Source organism: Podarcis bocagei, assembly GCF_964188305.1.
Source record: "Podarcis bocagei genome assembly, chromosome: 13".
NCBI lineage: Eukaryota > Metazoa > Chordata > Lepidosauria > Squamata > Lacertidae > Podarcis > Podarcis bocagei.
This window is the reverse complement of record NC_138138.1, coordinates 26,753,000-26,776,603: the sequence shown is the minus strand read 5'-3', so window position 1 is coordinate 26,776,603 and position 23,604 is coordinate 26,753,000. Positions and strand designations below refer to the sequence as shown.

Genomic DNA, 23,604 nt, shown 5'->3' with positions numbered 1-23,604 from the left:
CCTGGGGCCGGCTAGTGTTTACGAGAACGGGATTATTTGTGGTTGGCCTTTCCCTGTGTTCATGCAAATGCATGGGAAGCCCACATCATGCCCCAGAGTTTTTATAGGAGGAACCCATGCTGTTATTGCCTTCACCTCAACCATTCCTGGCAAGGGAAGGGAGGTGCTCCACTGGACTGCTGGGAAAGACATTGAGGTGACGTAGGCCGAGAACACACTACACTGCGTTTGAGCAAATCTCACGATGGGCAGGGGACAGGCCGAACGATGAAAAGAGAAAAACTGATGGGTTTTATCAACGTTTGTTATTTCAATGCGGATTGTTATTTGCTTTACTATCATTTTGCATTGTGGATTGTGGTCCAGTTTGAGGATTTGAGATGTATGTGTGTGTATGTCTTGTCAACCAGTTCTTCCAAAGTCTTCCTAAATTATAAAGCTTCAAAATACAGGCCAAAAGAGAACAGGTCTGGGAAGAGTGAGGCATACAATGGGCACCACCAGTGAAAAGGCCCTGCTCCGTGTAGCTCCTGCCCTGTCATTTGATAGAGTGCCCACTTGCCCTCCTTCTTGACATGGAATGCTCTCTATTGGAGTCTCCAGGTCCAGTACAAAGACTATAAGAAGGGAGAGCAGGGACCTTGAAGTTCCCAATAGCTGTTAATCAAGCAAGCAAGCAAGCAAGCAAGCAAGCACACAGGTCACCTTTGTCACAATCAGGACGCCTATGTCCTGGCCAGGCCTGCACCCAATCTTGTTTTTGTACAATTTTGTTTGTTCTCAGTAACCAAAATTATATTAACATATACAAGCAGAAAAGTTGTTTTCCTTTATTTGCAAGGAATCGTACGAAACAAAGTGGCACTAATAAAGAAAAGTTCCAGGGTGGCAACAAAAAGCAAACTAAAAATGCTTTTGCAGTTCATCAAAACTATCCAGCAATATCAAGTTATAGGAAAACTGGTGTTATTAAGAGTAATCCTTCTAGTTGGTTAATTGGTTCGGCAACTTCCATGCACATGATGTGTGATGCCAATTATTTCCCCAAAGGGTTAAATGATAACTAATCAGAGGCAGCTATAGTTGCAAATGGCAAGAAAATTTCTGTGAAAGGAAAAGGAGCAGGTTTGCTCAAGTGTGTTGCAGGTAGAAATACTGTTTGTAATGAAGTGAGAGCAGTAGTTTACTTGCTCAAATTAACAAATAAGAAAATTTTGAGAATTTAAATTCTAGATTAAAATTGATTACTTACTTGAGAAGGGGGTTGTAACAAAAACACTGGGGCCTAATTTGAATAGTAGAGTGCCTGGTATCTGGTGGGCAATCTCATCCTTTATTTCCACACTGTGGCCGCAGACCAAATCACCTGTCAGGAGAGTTATGAGATTCAGGTGAGGGACAGATGCCTTGTCAATCCCAGGAGGTATATAAGAGGCCTTCACCCTGGCCAGGCCCCACCAGCATATACTAATCCTATTATAGTATATCACCTATTGCAACTGAATTCCTCTTATGTAGCCAAGATGGAAATGCCCTTGCAGAAAAGGGATGTGTTGACAGGCTCAGGGGAACCCCAAGATCTCCGGAAGTCAAAACAAAACAAAAGCAAAATACCCCCCACCCCTAAAAAATATTTAATGGGAAACTCCAGAAGCTTTCCCCTCGCCCAAAAACAGCTCAATGAGGACTGAGCACAGCCAATGTTTGTAGCAAAATGTTGAGTATTTGTTGTGGGTTATACTTATTTATTAAGAATTATGTGGGTTATACTTATTTATTTAAGAATTGATGCTTTTGAATTATGGTGCTGGAGGAGACTCTTGAGAGTCCCATGGACTGCAAGAAGATCAAACCTCTCCATTCTTAAGGAAATCAGCCCTGAGTGCTCACTGGAAGGACAGATCCTGAAGCTGAGGCTCCAATACTATGGCCACCTCATGAGATGAGAAGACTCCCTGGAAAAGACCTTGGTGTTGGGAAAGATGGAGGGCACAAGGAGAAGGGGACGACAGAGGATGAGATGGTTGGACAGTGTTCTCGAAGCTACGAACATGAGTCTGACCAAACTGCGGGAGGCAGTGGAAGACAGGAGTGCCTGGCGTGCTCTGGTCCATAGGGTCACGAAGAGTCGGACACGACTAAATGACTAAACAACAACATACTTATTTAATCGAATAGCCAGAGTTGGCCCTCCTTGCTCTAGACAAAGTAACTTTGGGCTGGAAAAATATTGCCTGTTTCACTGTCTCTGCTTGAAGAGATTGATAAAGCTGTGCCAAACAAAGCATTTCTTATCTGTTCCCCGGGGTCACCATCACATCACAAAATCTTCCCACAACATGGTTGTTATGCGACAACTGCAATCACTGGAGAAACAGCACAGCTGTCACTCTAAACCCACTTCAGGGCACCAGATTACAAAACAATAAAACCAGTGTTGCCTTCATAAAAGGTTTACATCTCTGTTTTGAAGCCAATGAGTTTATTTACTCAAACTAGAGTATGTATGGAGGTTACTGCAGAATGTCTTTTTTTTTTTTTAATAAAATTTTTATTGGTTTTACAAAATTTTTTGAAGACAAACAAACACTTAAAAAGACAAACATACACGTATAATTTCTTGACATATTTTCCTAAACCTCTTTTCTAGGACTTCCCCATACCCCCCCCCTTTCTGCATCCCAATGTCCAAAATTTTTAGCAACTCCCAATTATTACTTTCAATCTCTGTCATCCTAGTCTTCTCTATATTCTAATCTTATATCGCTGTATCCCTTTGTTTCTAGGAACCACAACACTTTAACATTCATTAAGTTTATGATAGTCCTTAAGATAACTTTTAAATTTTCGCCATTCTTCTTCCACCGTCTCTTTGCGTTGGTCGCGGATTCTGCCTGTCATCTCAGCCAATGTCATATAGTCCATCACTTTCATCTGCCATTCTTCCAGAGTGGGTAGATCTTGTGTCTTCCAATACTTTGCGATGAGTATTCTTGCTGCTGTCGTAGCATACATAAAAAAAGTTCTATCCCTCTTTGTCACCAACTGGCCGACGATGCCCAAGAGAAAGGCCTCTGGTTTTTTAGGAAACGTACATTTAAGTACCTTTTTCATTTCATTATAGATCATTTCCCAGAAAGCCTTAATCTTCTGGCACGTCCACCAAAGGTGGTAGAAGGTACCTTCAGTCTCTTTACATTTCCAACATTTGTTATCGGGCAAATGATAAATTTTTGCCAGCTTGACTGGGGTCATGTACCACCTGTATACCATTTTCATAATATTTTCCTTTAAGGCATTACATGCCGTGAATTTGATACCGGTGTTCCATAACCATTCCCAGTCAGCTGACATGATGTTATGACCAACATCCTGTGCCCACTTAATCATAGCTGATTTGACTGTTTCATCCTGTGTATTCCATTTCAGCAACAAGTTATACATTCTAGATAAATTCTTAGTACTGGGTTCTAGCAATTCAGTTTCTAGTTTTGATTTCTCCATCTGGAAGCCAATTTTCCTGTCCTGTTTGAAAAATTCCATTATTTGATGATATTGAAACCAATTTTGTACCTTATGTTTCAATTTCTCATGACTTTGCAATTTGAACCTATCTCCATCCTGTTCCAAAATTTCCCAATACTTCGGCCATCCGACCTCCATATTGAGTTTCTTCACTGCCTTGGCCTCCACTGGTGACACCCATCTAGGGGTTTTGTTTTCCAACAGATCTTTATATCTTATCCAAACATTAAACAATGCTTTCCTAACAATGTGGTTTTTAAAGGCACTGTTAACTTTGTCATACCATAGATATGCATGCCAACCAAAAGCATTATTAAAGCCTTCCAGATCTAAGATGTCAATGTTTTCGAGGAGCATCCATTCTTTCAGCCAGCAGAATGCTGCTGCCTCATAGTACAATTTCAAGTCCGGCAGGGCAAACCCCCCTCTTTCTTTGGCATCTGTCAGTATTTTGAATTTGATTCTGGGCTTTTTGCCCTGCCAGACAAATTTCGAAATATCTTTCTGCCACCTCTTGAAACATTCCATCTTATCAAGTATCTGCAAGGTTTGGAACAAAAATAACATTCTAGGCAATACATTCATTTTAATCACTGCAATTCGGCCTAACATTGACAATTTCAAATTTGACCATATTTCTAGATCTTTTTTAATCTCTGACCAACATTTTTCATAGTTGTCCTTATACAAATTCGCGTTTTTAGATGTCAAGTAAACCCCTAGATATTTAACCTTCTTGACCACCGTCAGCCCTGTCTCCTCTTGGAACTCCTCTTTTTCCATTTCTGTTAAGTTTTTTCCTAAAACTTTGGTTTTTTGTTTATTCAACTTAAATCCAGCCACCTGGCCAAACAATTGGATTATTTCTAAGACCCTTTTCGTACTAGTGTTTGGCTCTTGCAGAGTCAATACTAGGTCATCTGCAAATGCTCTTAACTTATACTGTTTAGCTCCGACCTGCACTCCTTTAACCTCCTGGTCATTCCTAATCATGTTCAGCAACACCTCCAGAACTGAAATGAAGAGTAATGGGGAAATTGGGCACCCCTGTCGTGTTCCTTTTTCTATCTTAAGTTCCTCAGTTATTACATTATTTACAATTAATTTAGCTTTTTGTTCAGAATATATTGCAGCCATACCATTCTCAAAACCTTGGCCTACCCCCATCCCATGAAGATTCTTTATCATAAAGCTCCAAGAAATATTGTCAAAGGCTTACATCTCTGTTTTGAAGCCAATGAGTTTATTTACTCAAACTAGAGTATGTATGGAGGTTACTGCAGAATGTCATGCCTTGTCTGGTTTCCAGTCAACGCTTATTAATGATGAATTTCTATGCACAGTTTAAACAAGAGTAACATGCCCATCTCCGTCTACGGAAGCAGGAAATTCAAACTGCAGAAAGCCAGATGTTGTTATATTGCCCTCTGCTGTTCGATATACTTCAAGCTTGATATTCCAAATGAATATAACAGTATGGAATACTTTTAGCTTTGTAGACATCTTTCTATTCTGCCTTTCCACCCGCAGAGAGATGATCAACATGGCCAGCAACCAGAAGCATAGTTAAAAAGAAGAATAAAGGTAAAGGTATAGGGACCCCTGACCATTAGGTCCAGTCGTGGCTGACTCTGGGGTTGCGGCGCTCATCTCGCTTTATTGGCCGAGGGAGCCGGCGTACAGCTTCCGGGTCATGTGGCCAGCATGACTAAGCCGCTTCTGGTAAACCAGAGCAGCATATGGAAATGCCGTTTACCTTCCCGCCGCAGTGGTACCTATTTATCTACTTGCACTTTGATATGCTTTTGAACTGCTAGGTTGGCAGGAGCAGGGACCGAGCAACGGGAGCTCACCCCGTCGTGGGGATTTGAACTGCCAACCTTCTGATCGGCAAGTCCTAGGCTCTGTGGTTTAACCCACAGCACCACCCGCGTCCCAAAAAGAAGAATACAATGGACTTAAAAGAAGAAATGTGGGATAGCTCAGTCGGTAAAGTATGAGACTCTTAAATCTCAGGGTTGTGGGTTCGAGCCCCAGACTTGGCAAAAGATTCCTGCATTGCAGGGGGTTGTACTTGGTGATCCTGCGTGGTCACTTCCAACCCTACAATTCTATGATTCTATACAAAACCAGGCTGGAAATCGGATTGTAATGACTTGCACTGAGATTGCATCAGAAGAAAGCATCATTCTGCAGGTCACCCTGGGGAAAAATAGTGGCCACCCAGGACAGCTGCCAGTGGCCCTTGACACATTGTTACACAGTACAATTCTGGGGGTTCAAATGTACCCCCAACAGGAACTGAGGGAGCACCAGGGAACTTTGCACCCTACTCTCAAAATCTGCTGAAATCTGAAAGAGGGGGTACAATTTCATGTCCCCTTTTTAATGCACTCAGAATTCAGGCTGAACTTTCAGAATTCCAAATACTTGGTTCAGCACTACTGACTAATGCTTTCTTCCGGTTGGTGCAAGGCCCTCTTTCTGCAAAAAAAAAAAAAAAAAAAACAAAACAAACAAACAACAACAACAACAACAACAACAACAACAACAACAAACCCACACCTACATTAAAATACCTTCCCTATTTAATCAGGCAACCCAACTCTGACTATTGCTTCCTTTGGAATTGCTGGAGCCAAGCCCTCTTTCTGAAGAAAACAAGAAATTTCCTGCCTTATCTATTCAGACAACCCTTGGTCTTTTTGATCATCCAGTCCAAGAAATAAAGGTGAGCATGCAAGTGACCAGGCATATACGTACTTTCAAGAATTCTATCCACATCCTGGGTAGAAACACTTTCATCGAATACTTTGTGGAAATCACCATCCATGAGCAACTTTGTGTGCAAAACATCTTGCAAATGTGGGTCATTGAGGGATCAACCAGAATCCACCGAGCGACAAGTTGTAAACCTCAGAACAGTTCTGCTGAACAGCCCTACACAAGTGCAACAGTGGTGAGTGCAAAGTAGAATCTCTTTGTCGCCACCACCACAACCACCATGGAGCAGCTGCAGAACGAATTCTCTCCTGTGTTCGGTCAGATTCATTCAGATTTCTCCTCCATCATCACTCTCTTGCCGATAGCATCTAGCCAAAATCTCATTCTGTGAAAGCTTGTGCCACAATAAATCTGTCTGTTAAGGCACCGCAAGTTTGTTTGTTATCTTTACTGCTCGCCAGCTTCTGTTGGCAGAAAGCAAGGGTTTGAAAACTCGAGGCCCCTTTTAATCTCCACTGTTCGCTCGGCGCGATCTAGGTGCAAAACGTGGGAGATGATCAAAGTGCATGTTCCATGCGCAGACTGGCAGGCATGGATTGCAAGCAGACAAAGGTGATAGGGGAGGTGAGATTTTGAGAATTGCAAATTTCACTTTGAAAGAAAGTTTCTTGCCTTCTCTGTTTTTAGAAGAAAAGTCTATAGAGGGGTAGGAGAGCTTGGACATAAGGCCAATATATTTCACATCTGGCAACCAATGCGTCCCCTTGGTTTCAGATAGAACATGGGTAAACAAGTCTAAAAAGCCCAGGACACATATTTTCACGTTCCTCTAGTGGCTAATGGTGGCTCATTTACCAGAAGAAATGTACAGTGGTACCTCGGGGTACATATGCTTCAGGTTACATATGCTTCAGGTTACAGACTCCGCTAACCCAGAAATAGTACCTCGGGTTAAGAACTTTGCTTCAGGATGAGAACAGAAATCGTGCTCTGGCGGTGCAGCAGCAGCAGGAGGCCCCATTAGCTAAAGTGGTGCTTCAGGTTAAGAACAGTTTCAGGTTAAGAATGGACCTCCAGAATGAATTAAGTACGTAATCCGAGGTACCACTGTATTCAGCGTCAATTCTGGAAGTGTATACTCGATTCTGACCTTACTAAGCCTCCTAGAGCACAACATACATCAGGAGGCATACGAATTAATGCACACATGTTTTATGCAAGTCTGCACCCCCTTTCTCAGTGTGTGTGTGTGTGTGTGTGTGTGTGTGTGTGTGTGTGTGTGTGAATGGCTGCTCTGCTTGGCCATGGCTTGAAGTCAAGTGTCATTCACATTATTTTATTTAAAGGGCTTGCTGATATTTCAGTCCCTCATTCCCCACCCCACCCCTGTTTTCCATTATCTTACCAACCAGTTTCTGGAAACAAGAGACTTCATTGCTTTGCAGTGAAACCACCAAACGTTTTTCACCGGCCTCCTGTTTTCGGATTCCATTTCCCTGATGTTTGGGGGTGGCATGAGCGAGCGAAATGAGAAGTATGCATGTGGGGAAACCCCACATCTCGATCGCAGTTTCAGAAACAGTTTCACTTCAGCTTCCCTTGCACCCGTGTGAAAGGATGCTCAGAGCCCATGCGCTGCTGTTCTGGTGGAAGATCCCACCTCGTTTGCAAGGGCCAGTTTCACACCTGTTGTGCATTTACTTCACCTGCTCTGGAATGGAGGTCAGTCTACGCAGTTTCCTCCAAACATTTTGGGATCCCTTTCTTTCTTAAGTGTACTCTGCAACATGGCCTGGGCACAATAATAGTGTATTAGTGGTGAATTTATACAGGACCATCCATACATCATTCTGCTTTATGAGTCGCTCGGCAATGCTCTCCCAGTGTGGGGCAAAATTATTATTATTATTATTATTATTATTATTATTATTATTATTATTATTATTATTATTATTATTATTATTATTACTTATAGCCCTGGCCGGGCCTCCCCAGCCACTCTGGGCAGCTTCCAACAAGATAATAAAAGATCAAACATTAAAAACTTCCCTAAACAGGGCTGCCTTCAGATGTCTTCTAAAAGTCAAATAGTTCTTTATTTCCTTGACATCTGATGGGAAGGCGTTCCACAGGGTGGGTGCCACTGTCCAGAAGGCCCTCTGCCTGGTTCCCTGGTAACTTTGCTTCTCACAGTGAGGGAACCGCCAGAAGGCCCCCAGAGCTGGATCTCAGTGTCCGGGCAGAACACCACCCTCGGGACATTTGTGGTGTAAAAAAAAAGAAAAAAGAAAACTTATGGGCATGCACTAATTGGAAAAGAAGCAGTCTATCCGCTCCTTCCCTTTTTGCAGGTGCAGATAGCACTGAAAGGAGAATCGGGTGTAACTGCCCCAATAACATCCCAAGCACAAATCATCATGAATGCATAATGAAATGTATGGCCGGAGGGGGCCGTTGCACTGCAACTCCCCTCAGCCCCTGCCATTGTGGCTAATGGCAATCCAGCAAACTACAGAGATTTCCTCATTCCCGAGGTGGGCAGTTAAGTTTTGCACTGGAAGAACATCTCTGGTGTGGGATGCCCAGGGCCGGATTTAGGTTTGATGAGGCCCTAAGCTACTGAAGGCAATGGGGCCCTTATATGTCCAGCTGTCCTTTGTCAACAACAAATTGCTACTGTTTTTTTGTGTTGAATATATGCTATATGGTAATTTATGGACCTAATAGGTATCTAAAGCTATTTGCACATGTTGCCATGCAACCAGTCCATGCAGAATGTAGGCACCCTATATACAGAAAGGAGCAAAGCAGTGATATTTTAGGGAGCACGCTAGCAGGCGGGGCCCATGACTTACATCATAGGAGTCTACACAACACAAAACACTGTTGCTGTATGTAGGTTTTATTTTATTTGTTTTTTATCTTATATTTTGGAAATGTACATCCAGTTTTTCTTCCCTTTAATTTTTTTGGGGAGCCCCAAGAGCCTTAAGCTATAGCTTGTTTAGCTTATACATAAATCCGGCACTGGGGATGACTCACTTGTGGTGATGTGTTATCCCCAAAGGCTTTATAGTTGGAAACCCAGGACTCCATACTTCCCTGCATCCCCCACACCCCCTACACACCTGGAGGTCAGTGGACGAGTTTCTCTTGCGAGTTTCAAAGATCTCATAAGCTGCATCCCACACTAACTCAGAGCAGGGCTTTATGTGCGGCTGTCCCTGTTCTATGGAAGTCTTTCTGGTGCCCAGGGACAGGTGTTCAATAACTGCATTTCCTTGAAACAATTAAATACATTTTTTTTTGTTCCAACAGGCTTTCCCCAGCTGGACCAATGTGGGTTTTCCATGAGCTTGTCAGGCTTCCGGTCATGTTTTAAATGTACCTTTTGTGGTTTTAACTGCTTTGAATTTTCTTATATGCAAATTGCCAAGATGCAGTGGTTTAGAAGGCAATTAATAACTCAGTGACGACGATGATGATCAATAATAATAGTAAGAGAAGAGAAGTTCCAAGAGCAGCACTTGATTCCTCTTGAAGGGAGAGATAACCAGAGGCTTATGGTGTGTCTGTTAATATTTTGAGTTTATTTATAAATGTACAAGTTGAACACAGCTTAACCCTCTTACAAGCAGCAAATGCTACCGTCCCACATCAGACTGCTAGAGAGGCAGGCCTCAAAATAGTACTTTCCTGAGTTCAAAGATCTCTCTCTGCATTCTTCTGAGTCCCAATCACTTACTGCGGTTTCTCTCCCCAACACGGACCTTCCGTAACTTGAGGGAATAGGGAAGGCATGCTGCATCACCCAATCTCTCCTGGGTTTCTCCTATTTAGAACATATTCGTGTCTCAAGAGGCCATCTTCTAACCTTTGGGCTCCTGCTGAGAGACCATTTCCTGACCATCACGAGCTATTAACATTCCTCTGACAAGTCTGAGACTCTGGACAGGTATTGCGTTAAGGCAAACCCCCAGCGATAGCTGTGTTCACAGCAATCTGCTAGAAAGCACATGATAATATTCAGTAAGAGTAGATTAAATGGGCCCCTGAGCAGCTGCAGACTGTGTTTACCTCACCACCGAGAAATGATAGAGAGTCCCACAGACAAAGCTAGGGAGGGGCCCGTTGACCAAGTCCTGTGTGAGAAGGCAGTGGGCTTCACACAGGTACCTGGCCACTGTGAGAACAGTAATGCTGGACTAGATAGATAGGCCTTTGGCCTGATCCAACACAACTTTTCTTACATTCATTTAGGCCAGGGTTTCCCAATCTTGCGACTACAGCTGTTTTTGGACTACAACTCCCATCATCCCTAGCTAGCAGGACCAGTGGTCAGGGGGTGATGGGTATTGTAGTGACAAAAACCAGGTGGAAACCCACATTTGGGAAACCCTGATTTAGGCTCACTCTTCTAGTTCATAGGCAGAGTTTTGTCCCCGCCATCAGCTCACTTCCTTGAGATCCGCAAGCAACTTTTCTGCAGTCCACATCTCTTAACTCTATACAACAGTCTGAATTATGTGAGTTGATCTGTGGAGGAGGGAGGGCGGTACGTTGGGCCCTTCAGGCAACTTGGAAACCTACCCACCAGGTGAGATTCAAAGGTTCCAAGTGTCAATCTCTCATGCTGGCCAATGGAAAAGGCTGCTGTTGTGACACCAAGTTGACTGGCGATCGATGGGGCCTTTCAGGGGTAGAAAGTGGTGGTGGTGTCAGTTTCCGTGGCAATGGAGCACCTTGTGTTATCCCGGTACGTTGACCACTGCCAGAGCTGCGCTTGGCTGATGCAGCCCAGGTTCTTGAGGAGCCGGAGCAGGTCATTGCGGAACTTGACACCTATGAAGGCGTACAGGAAGGGGTTGAGGCAGCAGCGGAAGCACGCCAGGCCGTACGTCACGTCATTGGCCACATCCATGCGCTTGATGACTTCGCATTCGCCATTGGTGTGGTTGAAGGCCGAGATGGTCTCAGCTAGCACAACGCCATTGTAGGGCAGCTGGAAGAGGACAAAGACCACCATCACGGCGATGAGGACCTTGATCGCCCGGTTCTTCTCGAAGCTACGGGCTTGGAACAAGGTCCTGATGATGACACAGTAGCAGAACGTCATCACTAGGAGAGGCATCAGGAAGCCAAAGAGCATCTGGCAAATCCTGATGCCGGTGCTGAAGGCCAGCAAGTTGTATGCTAGGATGCTGCAGCGTGGCTTCTGTTGGTCAGACTCATAGATGCCCCTGTGGACCAGCTCAGGGATGGCGAGGACGAAAGCTAGGATCCAAATGGAGAGGCAGGTGACCTTGCTGGCGAAAACTCTCTGGGACCGAAGGCGGTGGGCTGAGGGGGCCTGGACAATGGCGAAATACCTGTCGATGCTGATGGAGAGCAGCAGCAACATTCCGCTAAAGAAGCTCATCTGGCAGATGCAATGGATGGCTTTGCAACCAAACTCCTTAAAGACCCAATACTTTGCTGCGCTGAAGGCCCAGAAGGGGAGAGTCAGCAGGAAAAGGATGTCCGCTACGGCGAGGTTGAGGAGGTAGATATCTGTCATCGTCTTGAGCCTCTTGAAGTAGATGTACGTCACCATGACCAGGCAGTTGCCTGCCAGCCCCACAAAACACACAAGGGAGTATACAACGGGTAAGAAAACTGCACGGAATCGCCGGATCTCATCCTTCTTGCAGATGTCTGCATACACATCGTAGTCAATCGTGAAGTTGTTATTGTAGTCGTATTCAGCTGTCACAGTCTGGCTCATGCAGAGCTAGGAGGCAGATAAAAGAATCAGTTACAACTTATATACTGGAGGGGATAACATCTCTGCAGCATTTGCCAAGTGATCCCCCCCCCCCAAAAAAAAACCCCAGGAAGCAATCTTCAGATCAGGGGGCACATTCATTGAGGAATTATATCTAGGTATAATTGTTTGATTCGCAGTTTAACTATCATGGCTTCTCAAAAGGATCTAGTGGTCTTAGTAGATCACAAGTAGACCAATTGTGTGATGCAGCAGCAACAAAAATACTAATAATATAAAATTAAGGAATGTTGAATGATGTTGGATTGAAATTAAGTGGTTTCAAGCTGTAAATATGATAAAATGGTTTTCTTTTTGTAAGCAAGAATTTAAAGTCACAACAATCTAAGATGTTGGAGAGAAAATAAGGTGTTTCTTTTTTCTTTTTTTAAGCTGTAATGCTTTGAGATAAGGATTTGCTGTATAAATAATTTGAACTGGATATACAAGAAGGGGAGGTATGAGGAGGTCGGGGAAATAAGTTATGAGAAAATAAGTTGTGAAACTTATGTGTTTTTAATGTTTTTTATGTTTGCTTTTTTCTTTTTGTTTTGTAAAAAATTGGAAACTCTAATATTTAAAAACAAAAACAAAAACAAAAATACTAATAATATTCTAGGCTGCATCAACAGAGAAGTATAGTGTCCCTGTCAAGGGAAGTAATAGTACCACTCTATTCTGCCTTGGTCAGACCGCACTTGCAGTACTGTGTCCAGTTCTAGGTGCCACCATTTAAGAAGCTGGAACGTGTGCTTTTGAGGGCGACCAACATGACCAAGGAACTGGAAACCAAGCCTTATGAGGAACGGTTGAAGGAGCTGGGTATGTTTAGCCTGGAAAAGAGGAGAGTGGGAGGAGATATGATAGCCATCTCCAAATATCTAAAGGGCTGTCACATGGGGGATAGAGCAAGATTGTTTTCTCCTGCTCTGGAGAGTAGGATTTGAACCAATGGCTTCAAGCTACAAGAAAGGAGATTTCGACTAAGCACCAGAAAGAACTTTCTGACAGTATGACCTGTTCGACAGTGGAACAGTTTCCCTCAGGAGGTTGCGGACTCTCCTTCCTGGGAAGTTTTTAAGCAGAGGTTGGATGGCCATCTGTCATGGATGCTTTAGTTGAGATTCCTGCATTGCAGGGGGTTGGACTAGATGTCCCTCAGGGTACCCTCCAACTCTACAATTCTATGATCCTTTGCAGGTGTCCTGGAGGTCATTGCCAGATGAGGGTGCTCTCAGAGCTATCTAGCCACACACACAGACTACAGTTCCAAGGATTTCCTGGGATGAGTGGATGCCCACTTTTAAGTCTCTAGGTTCCACATTAGATGAGCAGATATTCACACAATTAGTAACTGCATTAAAGGCTGTTTAGAAAGCAAATAGGGATGGGGGACCATGAGCTCAGGGGTTCTCCAGATTGGGGAGGGAGGTGCCACAGAGATGGGAGGGTTCATGCCCCAATGCCATCATAGCTAGCCATTCACAGCCAAGAGTTTGATTAATCCTCTTTGTAAAGTCACCCAAGTTGGAAAGGTTCAAATGTGCACCAATGGAAGCTTTTCTTCCAATGCAAGTCGCCAGTATGCTACTTAATAGTTTGATTACATTCCCTGTGCCAAGTTACAGGGAACCAGGCAGAGGGCCTTCTTGGTAGTGGCGCCCGCCCTGTGGAACGCCCTCCCACCAGATGTCAAAGAGAAAAATAACTACCAAACTTTTAGAAGACATCTAAAGGCAGCCTTATTCAGGGAAGCTTGTAATATTGGAAGCCGCCCAGAGTGTCTGGGGGGACCCAGCCAGATGGGCCAGGTATAAATAATAAATTATGATCATGATTATGATTATGATTATTAATAAGTGAGATGAACTGAAACTGAAGTGAGGACAGCCGTTGCCCTGCTGACTATCTGCGATGTAGATAAAAACCCTACAATATAGGACTGAGATTGGAGCAAATAAGAGCTACTGTCTCTGTTGCTCATCCCTGCAGCCCCAAGTGAAGAGAGTATTAGAGAAGAGGGTAAATAGTGTGGTCTCAAGAAGAACACTCTGCAAGGGCACTGGGGTGTGTGCGTGTGTGTGTTGGGACAACAGAAGTGGGTTCTGTGTTTTGGGGGCAGGCTTATAAGACATCTGTTTGGCTTCCTGTGCACACTTCCTTTCAAATTTCAGCACTTGGCCCCAATCCAGATTTGGTTTGAAGGGCAAAAGGGTTAAAACGCCCCTGCTCCCCATCAGATTCTCAGTATGAGCCCCACCATAGTGGCTGATTATTTAACAAATCTGCCGTGTAAGGACTGAATAATGTCACACCCTGTTTGACCTTCAGGTCCATTTCTCTGACACTGTAGCACAGTGGTTCTCCATCAGCTAAGTACTGCAGACCCCCTGTTTTGCAAAAGCCAAGCCACATGGACCCACTATTTTCAAAAACTTTGATATCTCTCTAGTAGATTGTGCCACAGATCCCCTGGGTGGGTTACGTCGACTCCCTGGAGTCTGTGAACCACCAGTTGGGAACCACTTCTGTAGAACCATTTTTTCTCCCACCCACCAAGACAGGATGACTTCTACATAAAGGGAATTTTCAGTGTGCGACATTTGAAAGCATTTTTATTTTGCAGAAAATGCTTGCCACCTGGCAGGCATATGCTTACAGACATTAAGCTTTCCAGGAATTGTATAGCCAAGCAAAAATTACATTGCCAGAAAAAGAGGAAATGTATTGCCTAGAAATGCGCTGTTGACACAGACGTGCACACAAAATGCACAGGCTAATTTATATTTATAGATGCAAATGCAGAAATAACTAGTGGTACCTCGGGTTACATACACTTCAGGTTACATACGCTTCAGGATGCAGACTCCGCTAACCCAGAAATAGTACCTCGGGTTAAGAACTTTGCTTCAGGATGAGAACAAAAATCGTGCTCCGGCAGCCTGGCAGCAGCAGGAGACCCCATTAGCTAAAGTGGTGCTTCGGGATAAGAACAGTTTCAGGTTAAGAACGGACCTCCGGAACGAATTAAGCACTTAACCCGAGGTACCACTGTATTGCCATGTTCATATAGATGTGCTGAATATCTCTCCATAGAGCAATTCACTCTGACGTAGCTATCTGCACTGTGCCAGCTCAGTTTGCTGCCCTGGTGCTCCCACGTGATGGGCAATGCTGGGGCCCCCTCCTGCGCTCGCCTTTTAAAGTTTTTTTTTTTACCTTTAAATTGGACTTGGACTGGGCACCCTCTCCAATAAAATCGTAGAGTTGGAAGGGGTCCTGAGGGTCATCTAGTCCAACCCCCTGCAATTCAGGAATCTCAGCTAAAGCACCTCTGCTTTAAAAACCTCCAATGAATGAATGGGCAAGAGTATTGTTGGCCCAGAAACGGAAGCAAGAAGAAATACCGACAAAAGAAGAATGGCAGACGAAATTAATGGACTACGCAGAATTGGACAAAATGACAGGAAGGATTCGAAACTGTGGGACCAGAGATTCACAGAAGATTGGAAGAAATATACGAATTATTTGAAGAGCAACTGTAATAAAAAAATTACACTAGTAGGACTACAAGAAGTTTTGTAAGGAGGAATATATGAAATATTGCAAAGAAGAGAAAGAAGAGAGATATTAGTTATGATATTTTCATGTAATAGTGAAAGTAAGAAATGTAAATTAAGTGGGAAAGATTGGAAAATTTTCAGATGTGATTGATGGAAGTCAAAAAATTGAATAAGATATAAAAGTATGCTTAATAATTGTTGAAAATGATATGTTAAAAAACTAATAAAAATATTTAAAACAAAACAAAACAAAAAAAACCTCCAATGAATGAGAGTCCACCACCTCCCAAGGAAGACTGTTCCACGGTCAAATAGAGAATTGTCCTCAGTAAAAAGAGGCACATGGGGATCACTAAAATGAGTTTATGGCAGGGTTATCGACTTCTGGGGGGGGGGACAACTGATGCAAATCAATGGGGAGAAACAACAACTCTATCTTTAGGGAATGTCTGCCATTTTCAGATAGAACAATAATTCGTGACAGTGGTTAAAGTTTTGAAAATTGCCACATTTGGGCCCGTGAGATACCAAGGAGGAAATTCTGATTAGGACATGTGAGCATTGCCTTATGAAGGGTCACGTGCGACTGGTTCGTTCCTTTTCGAGGATGTCGTCATAGGCAGAAGAGGTTCTCTTTTTCAAACTTGGAGTTTCTGACCCCACATAAGGACAATGTGATGTGCAGTACTTACACCAAAGTTTCCTAATGAAATAAAATAAAAATGAAGGATGCTTCCTTAGCTACTGGCACAGTTAACTGAGATAGAGCAGAATCCTATAGCTGCCTACTTTTGAATTCAACAGGACCTGCTCCCAGGCAGTAGCTGGGCCACGGTTGTGTCTTAGGAACTGAGCTAGAAATCATGTAATTCCTGGTTCAGATCTTATCCCTATCATGAGCTCAGCAGGTGTGGGTGTTAAATGAGCCACTCTTTCTCAGTTCTTTATCTGCAGTATACAGATAATAACATTGATCTCCTGCCAAGGGCTGTTGTGTAGAGATTACAGTATTGATAATGTGGGTGAAACACCTCAAAACACTCAGAAAATGCTACATACACTAAACATCATTACACAAAATGTTCCGGGGATGGTGGTAGAAATATTTCAAAAACAAAGGTGTGTCTGCACCAGCTGTTTCACTCACAATAAAAAGCTAACGGTAAAGGTAGTGCATGGAATTCCCCTTTCAAAGGTTGATGGACTCCAGCTCCCATCATCCTTGCTGGTTGGGGCTGATGGGAGTTGGAGTCCAACCCCATCTGGAGGGCACCCCTTCCAATATTCCTGGTTTATGTGATCTATACCTGGTCTTGGACAGCAGTCCAGATTAGGATCCGGTTGCTGGGTTTTGCCCTGAGAAAGTACCTGTTTCATGGAACGAATATTTTTTCCAGTACATTCCTCATGGTGCTGAACCGACGCCACCAGGGACATGATCCTGCTGGCGAAGTTCAGAATGAGAAGATTGTGCGGGACTAAATCTAACGGAGAAGAGGCATCAGAACCGCCATTGCAAGTGATATGGTCTGGAGTGCCTATCTGTGAATATATTTACGGGTGGGAAAGTATATACTCACTCACTCACTCACTCACTCACTCATTTATTTATTTATTTATATTTTGCATCTTAAAAAGCAGAGACATCACCTTGCCAATAAAGGTCCGTATAGTTAAAGCTATAGTTTTCCCAGTAGTGATGTATGGAAGTGAGAGCTGGACCATAAAGAAGGCTGATTGCCAAAGAATTGATGTTTTTGAATTCTGGTGCTGGAGGAGACTCTTGAGAGTCCCATGGACTGCAAGAAGATCAAACCTCTCCATTCTGAAGGAAATCAGCCCTGAGTGCTCACTGGAAGGACAGATCCTGAAGCTGAGGCTCCAATACTTTGGCCACCTCATGAGAAGAGAAGACTCCCTGGAAAAGACCCTGATGTTGGGAAAGATGGAGGGCACAAGGAGAAGGGGACGACAGAGGACGAGATGGTTGGATAGTGTTCTCGAAGCTACCGGTGTGAGTTTGACCAAACTGTGGGAGGCAGCGGAAGACAGGAGTGCCTGGCGTGCTCTGGTCCATGGAGTCACGAAGAGTTGGACACGACTAAACGACTAAACAGCAGCAACAACAACATTTTGCCTTTTCTCCAAGAAGCTCAAGGTAGCATACATGGGGCTGATACCCTGGGCAACCAGGGTTCAAATCCCCACTCAGCCCATGAAGCTCACTTGAGCAACCCAGTCAGATGGGTGGGGTACAAAAAAGAAAAGTATTGTCATTGTCATGATCATCTTGGGACAGTTGCTATCTCTTAGTCTGTCTCACAGGGTTGCTGTGAGGATGAAATGGCATGGGGAGAGATGCATGTACACCACCTTGAGCTCCCTGGAGGAAAAGTGAGATAGCAATGCAAGAATAAATTAAGAAAGCAAGCTGAGAATGCTTGGGGAATTCAAGTCCTGCAAATTGAACTGCCCTGATTCTCACTTCCTAGACCTAGGTGTGGATTAGGGCTTCATTATCCTTTGGATTTTGCATTGCTTGGGATTTTGTGATGCAATTCGTGGCATTAAGGGGGGGAAGCAACTCCCCAAAAGCATGTGTATTTCTGACTAAAATACCTCAAGAAAGGTGTACCGCGAGATAAAATATGTATCAGCTAGGTACTTTGTCATAAAGCAGTATTTCAATACAAATTTTAGCGCAGATTAATGTGGGGAAATGCTGGGAAAGACTTAGGAACAAACATATGCAAAATTGACATGAACCCAAACCAAAAATCTATCCATCCCTTGGCGCACCAATCTTTGGCAGCAGAGAAGTAACCATAAGGAAGGTCATTATGAGTTCTGTCATCGTGCTAAACCATAATTAGCACAAGCCATGGTCTGTTCATGCACTTCAAACCATGGTTTCTGATTCAGGATAGCTGGTCTCTCACAAACTATGGTCTATCAGCTCAGACATCGCACCAAACCATAGCTAAGTGTCCATCATCCCTTTGGTTAACTTTGGCATGATGTCTGCACCCTTAAGATAAGAGGTTTTAAAAGCCTGTTTTGTGGTCAAAAGCTCTCCCACCACTCAGAAAAGGGTGATTCCAAATCCCTCTGCCACTTGTGGGTGACCACAGCATGTGATCTGTGATTCATGTCTTTACAGTCCCTTGCTATGTCACATGGGAAGCTGGTGTGTGTTTCCCTGACATTTGCACTGGAAATTCCAGACAATCAAAACAACACATTGGGGTTGCCCATTTTCAAAAGTGGAAGAGGCATGATATTCCAGGACTAAGTCTGAGCAGTGCTAGATTTACGTATAAGCTAAACAAGCTATAGTTTAGGGCCCCACTCTCTTGAGGGCCCCCCAAAAATATAAAGGAAAAAAACACACCTGAATGTACATTTCCAAAATATAAGATAAAAAACAAATAAAATAAAACCTACATACAGTAAGTAATGGGCTCTGCCTGCTAGCCTGAGCCTAAAATATCACTGGTTTGCTCATTTCTATATATAGGGTGCCTACATTCTGCATGGACTGGTTGCATGGCAACATGTGCAAATGGCTTTAGATACAGCGGTACCTCGGGTTAAGAACTTAATTCGTTCTGGAGGTCCATTCTTAACCTGAAACTGTTCTTAACCCGAAGTACCACTTTAGCTAATGGGGCCTCCTGCTGCCGCCACGCAATTTCTGTTCTCATCCTGAGGTAAAGTTCTTAACCCGAGGTACTATTTCTGGGTTAGCGGAGTCTGTAACCCGAGGTACCACTGTACCTATTAGGTCCATAAATTACCATGTAGCATATATTGAACACAAAAAACAGTGACAATTTGTTGTTGACAAAGGACAGCTGGGCATCTAAAGGGCCCCATGACCTTCAGTAGCTTAGGGCCTCATCAAACCTAAATCTGGCCCTGAGTCTGAGACATGGTTTGGTTTAGGATAGGGGTAGGGAGGATGGAGATGGAGAAGGAAAAGGGTCAGTGGGAAGGGGGGGTTGGAGAAAGGGACAGGAACTGCTGGGGACTTTGCTGGTGTGTTTTGTTGCAAAAATAGCAAGGAGAGGCAGAGCAAAAGAGAGAGGAATGGGATCTGTAGTGAGTGAGGGAGGGAGAAGGGGCATGTACTGCACACATGGCGGGCGTGAGGAGTGGCAGAGGAGCAGAGAGAAAGAACCGCAGCGGGTTGGGAGGTGAACCGGCCACACAAAGTTTAAAAGGGAAAACACACCGAGCTCTGAGGCCTGCAAGAAAACCTTGCGGTGGGCTTGTGAGCGAGGGCTCCTACCACATCCTGTGGGTGGACCTGCAGAAGGAGCATCGCCCAAAGAGAAAGGAAGGAGAGGCAGCCCACCACCAAACACCTCCACCCTCTCCCTTGAATGTGTGTGTGTGTGAGAGAGAGAGTGAGAGAGAGAGCCTGTATGAAAGTGAGAAAGATGAGGGAAAGAGGAGCTCCAGAGTCAACCTCAGTTCACAACTTAGCAACATGCCTTTCTTCAGAGGTGGGAATAAAATGCACCTTGAGATGGTTGCCCAGGAGGGATGGGAAAAGCTGTCCCTTTTATGTTTCCCATTTTTCCAATCTAAACTTCAGTTCTCTACATTTCCACAATCTTAATAATAAAAATAATAATAATGTATTTATTTATACCCTGCCCATCTGGCTGAGTTGCCCCAACCACTCTAGGCAGCTTCCAACTCATATAAATAATAATAATAAAATGTCAAACATTAATAGTAACAATCTGATGTGATATTTAAAAAATCACAATAACTTTAAAAATAAACAACTTATATCCAATAAAGATATATATTCAATATTCCATTGGAATTCAATAGTAAGCAGTAAAATTTAACATCAGCAAATCGTAATTAAACAGTTTACACTTATCAATTACAATAAAGAATTACTAATCTATAACCAATAAAAATAGTCCTCATGAAAATTCAACAGCGTTTTAGCTCAGATTTCTCCTAATGAGCACATTCTTGGGTATGTGGTTTTGCTAATTTTTGCAATGCCCCCTAAAATCATTCATCTCTGTAGGTTATGTTTTAGTAATGTATGCACCCACCTGCACACTTGACTTGAGTATATGCATTTTTGTACGCATTGCTTGGCTGGAGAACGGTTTGGCAAGATTCTGAGAAGTGTGGATTTCAAAGGATGGCTGTGGTTTGGTGCATGCGTCTCTGCAGAGCATGCGGTCCAGCTAGGCTCGCCTTTAAATGCAAGCCGAATCAAATTTCTATTGCCCAGTGGCCATTTGTCAAGCACCCTGAACCTTTTATCCTTCCCATTGCCCAACTTCTTCCCTTTACTGACATGGGAAGGTGGAGCAAGGGAACATGCAACAGACTCTGTATCAAATGACTTCACCCCACCCCACTGCAGCAGTGCTCAAGGGACACCGGCCATTTGGGTCAGCTCCTTACCTGGAAAAGGAGAGGCAAGTTCAAAACGACGACCGCTCTCAGCTTTTTATCTAGAGGAGGGAAACACAATGCACACAGTGACACAGAAAACGGCTGGGACGACACAGAAGAGGGCATGAAGAGAAGGCAGCCTTGCAAATTTAAGTGACGGCTGAAATATCGTGGTCTTTCAGCAAAGTTGTTCATGCCCACTCTGAAATGCTTATAGAAAAGGCTGCAACGAGGACAGATCATGCGTTAGCTGTGATAAACAGGGCTGTGATTTGGGATTTGTTTTCGTAGAGGGGAGCAGGTGGTTTCTAAGGTTCAAAAGTGGTTTCACTGGATGGCTGTTTTGAAGGGGGAGTTGTAGACGATGGCCGCACCACCACTCCAGGCAAATTATATTGCTGGCAGGTGTCTCCCCATCATAGCTGCTGCTTCCCCCAACCCCTGCTCCCCCTCAGCCTCAAGGATGGCAGTTGCAAGGCCAGAGTTGGCCCTAGGGTAGCTGTTGCTGACACCTATCCTATGGTCGCCAAAGCTTGTGACCATAAGACAGGAGGTTTGCAAGTCCAAAACTGTGCTTTGCATTGTGCCCAGAAAACTACAAAAAGCTGTTCCGAAAGCAGCTTTCCAAGCAAGCATGAGCTCTGAATCATCTTATCTAAAGCAGTTTGCCCAGTTCATTCCTTAATTTCCCCCTTGTGATTTATATTATATTAGTATTATTTACAACAGAAAACAGAACTGACATCATTCAAACTCAACATTGCTGGGGGAAAATACGTATATGTTTATTTTTCCTATCAAAGTGGCATCTCATTCAGAAGTATGTGCCACTGAGCATGCACAGAAAGCCTCACTTATCACTGAGTGTGTAGGTCTTTAGAGATTAGGGGCTTCCTGTTCAGAAAAGATAGTCTGAGCCTCTATACCCCCTGGCTTTAGAAATAACACACTTCTTTGAGAGCGGGGTGGAGTTTATCTCTTTTAACAGAAGAGATTTTTAACATGAATAAATCAAAATACCACATTGTGGTCCTTTCCTGTGTCTTGTAATTTGAAATTTGGGCTTCTCCTAACAGCTGTCCTGGGAGCCAAGGCAAGGCAGCAAGTAACACAGTCTGTTCACTGAAACACACACCTTCCAAGGAAGGAGAGATGACAGGGCTTTTAAACCTGACCCCCCCTCCACTTGGAAGCCCTTGCCCCCATTCCCAGATGGGCGTCTGAGCACAAGGCTGCCATCGTTTAATGGCAAGCAAATTCTACTCTGCACATGCCCAGAAACACACTGCCATTGTGCTTGTTTCCAAGTAGCCTTGGAGCTAGAAACAGGTTCAGAGGCTTGCTTCTGACTCAATTTCAACCCTGAAGTTGAGGTTGAGAGAGAGAAAGGGGACTTACCTCTGTCCATGGCCTTTTGCTAACTTGCCACGAAACCAGACAATAACAGCTAGTGAAAGGGAGCTTAGAATGATGCTGTGCGAAGAGCAATTTATAGGAACTTCCTTTTTTTTTCTTTTTGGCTCAGCCCTCATACTCTTGCAAGAACGGAGCACATGATGCATTGCGCTCAGAGGCTGAGATTTTACTTGCTGTTCCTTCTCCTGCCTGGAGCACAGCCTCAGTGAGGGGGCCCTTGATAGCCTCAGGTGTTTCCTGCTGCCCTGAGAGAATGCAGATGGCCCAAGTGATAAGGGGATCTTTGCCCTTTTCGAGAAGAAGAACCTACAGAATGAATTGTTGCAAGTCATCCTCTGGCAAAGGGTGAAAAATGGCTTTCTCTGTGGTCTCCAAGGAACAGGTGTCACATATATTTATATTCTTACGAGCCCCCGCTTTTCACCCAAGAAGGCCCACAAAGCGCGCAAGGACCACCAGAGGAGGGGAAGCACCCCTTGCAATAAGTAACTTGCCTCTGTCCCCAAACAGAGTTTTCTTTCTTCTAGAAACCAAACATTGGACAAAAAGGCACGCTGCCCACATCTGTAATCCTCTATCTATTTTTGCTGGTCCTGCCACAAAGTGACTTCCAGAAGAAGAATAAAGCAATAAAAAAATAAAAAATAAAAAAATGAGATTAAAGACAAACCCAGGGCACATGAAAACACCATCCTGCTCCATCTAGGTCAGGTTAGTGCCTCGTAAGGATGAGCAAATCTGTTCGAGCTTTACTGAGATCTGTTGTGTGTGTTTAGGCGTTTAGTCATGTCTGACTCTTCGTGACCCCATGGACCAGAGCACGCCAGGCACTCCTGTCTTCCACTGCCTCCCACAGTTTGGTCAAACTCATGTTCGTAGCATCAAGAACACCGTCCAACCATCTCGTCCTCTGTCGTCCCCTTCTCCTTGAGCCCTCCATCTTTCCCAACATCAGAGTCTTTTCCAGGGAGTCTTCTTTTCTCATGAGGTGGCCAAAGTACTGAAGCCTCAGCTTCAGGATCTGTCCTTCCAGTGAGCACTCAAGGCTGATTTCCTTCAGAATGGAGAGGTTTGATCTTCTTGCAGTCCATGGGACTCTCAAGAGTCTCCTCCAGCACCATAATTCAAAAGCATCAATTC

The 23,604-nt window shown here is 44.0% G+C and overlaps 1 protein-coding gene across 2 annotated transcripts; it reads right to left on the bottom strand.

Moving 5' to 3' along the window:
* Window positions 1-9,825: 9,825 nt before the first annotated feature.
* On the bottom strand, window positions 9,826-22,602 carry CCR7 (C-C motif chemokine receptor 7). Of its 2 annotated transcripts, XM_081166645.1 has the most exons (3): window positions 22,447-22,602; window positions 21,058-21,107; window positions 9,826-12,019 (listed from the first exon to the last, which is right to left on the bottom strand). In XM_081166645.1, the coding sequence occupies exons 1-3, from the start codon at window positions 22,454-22,456 to the stop codon at window positions 10,943-10,945; spliced, it is 1,137 nt and encodes a 378-aa protein (XP_081022771.1). In that variant the 5' UTR covers window positions 22,457-22,602; the 3' UTR covers window positions 9,826-10,942. The 2 variants fall into 2 exon arrangements, with proteins under 2 accessions (XP_081022771.1, XP_081022770.1); XM_081166644.1 differs by lacking the exon at window positions 22,447-22,602 and having other exon boundaries at window positions 21,058-21,428.
* Window positions 22,603-23,604: the final 1,002 nt, after the last annotated feature.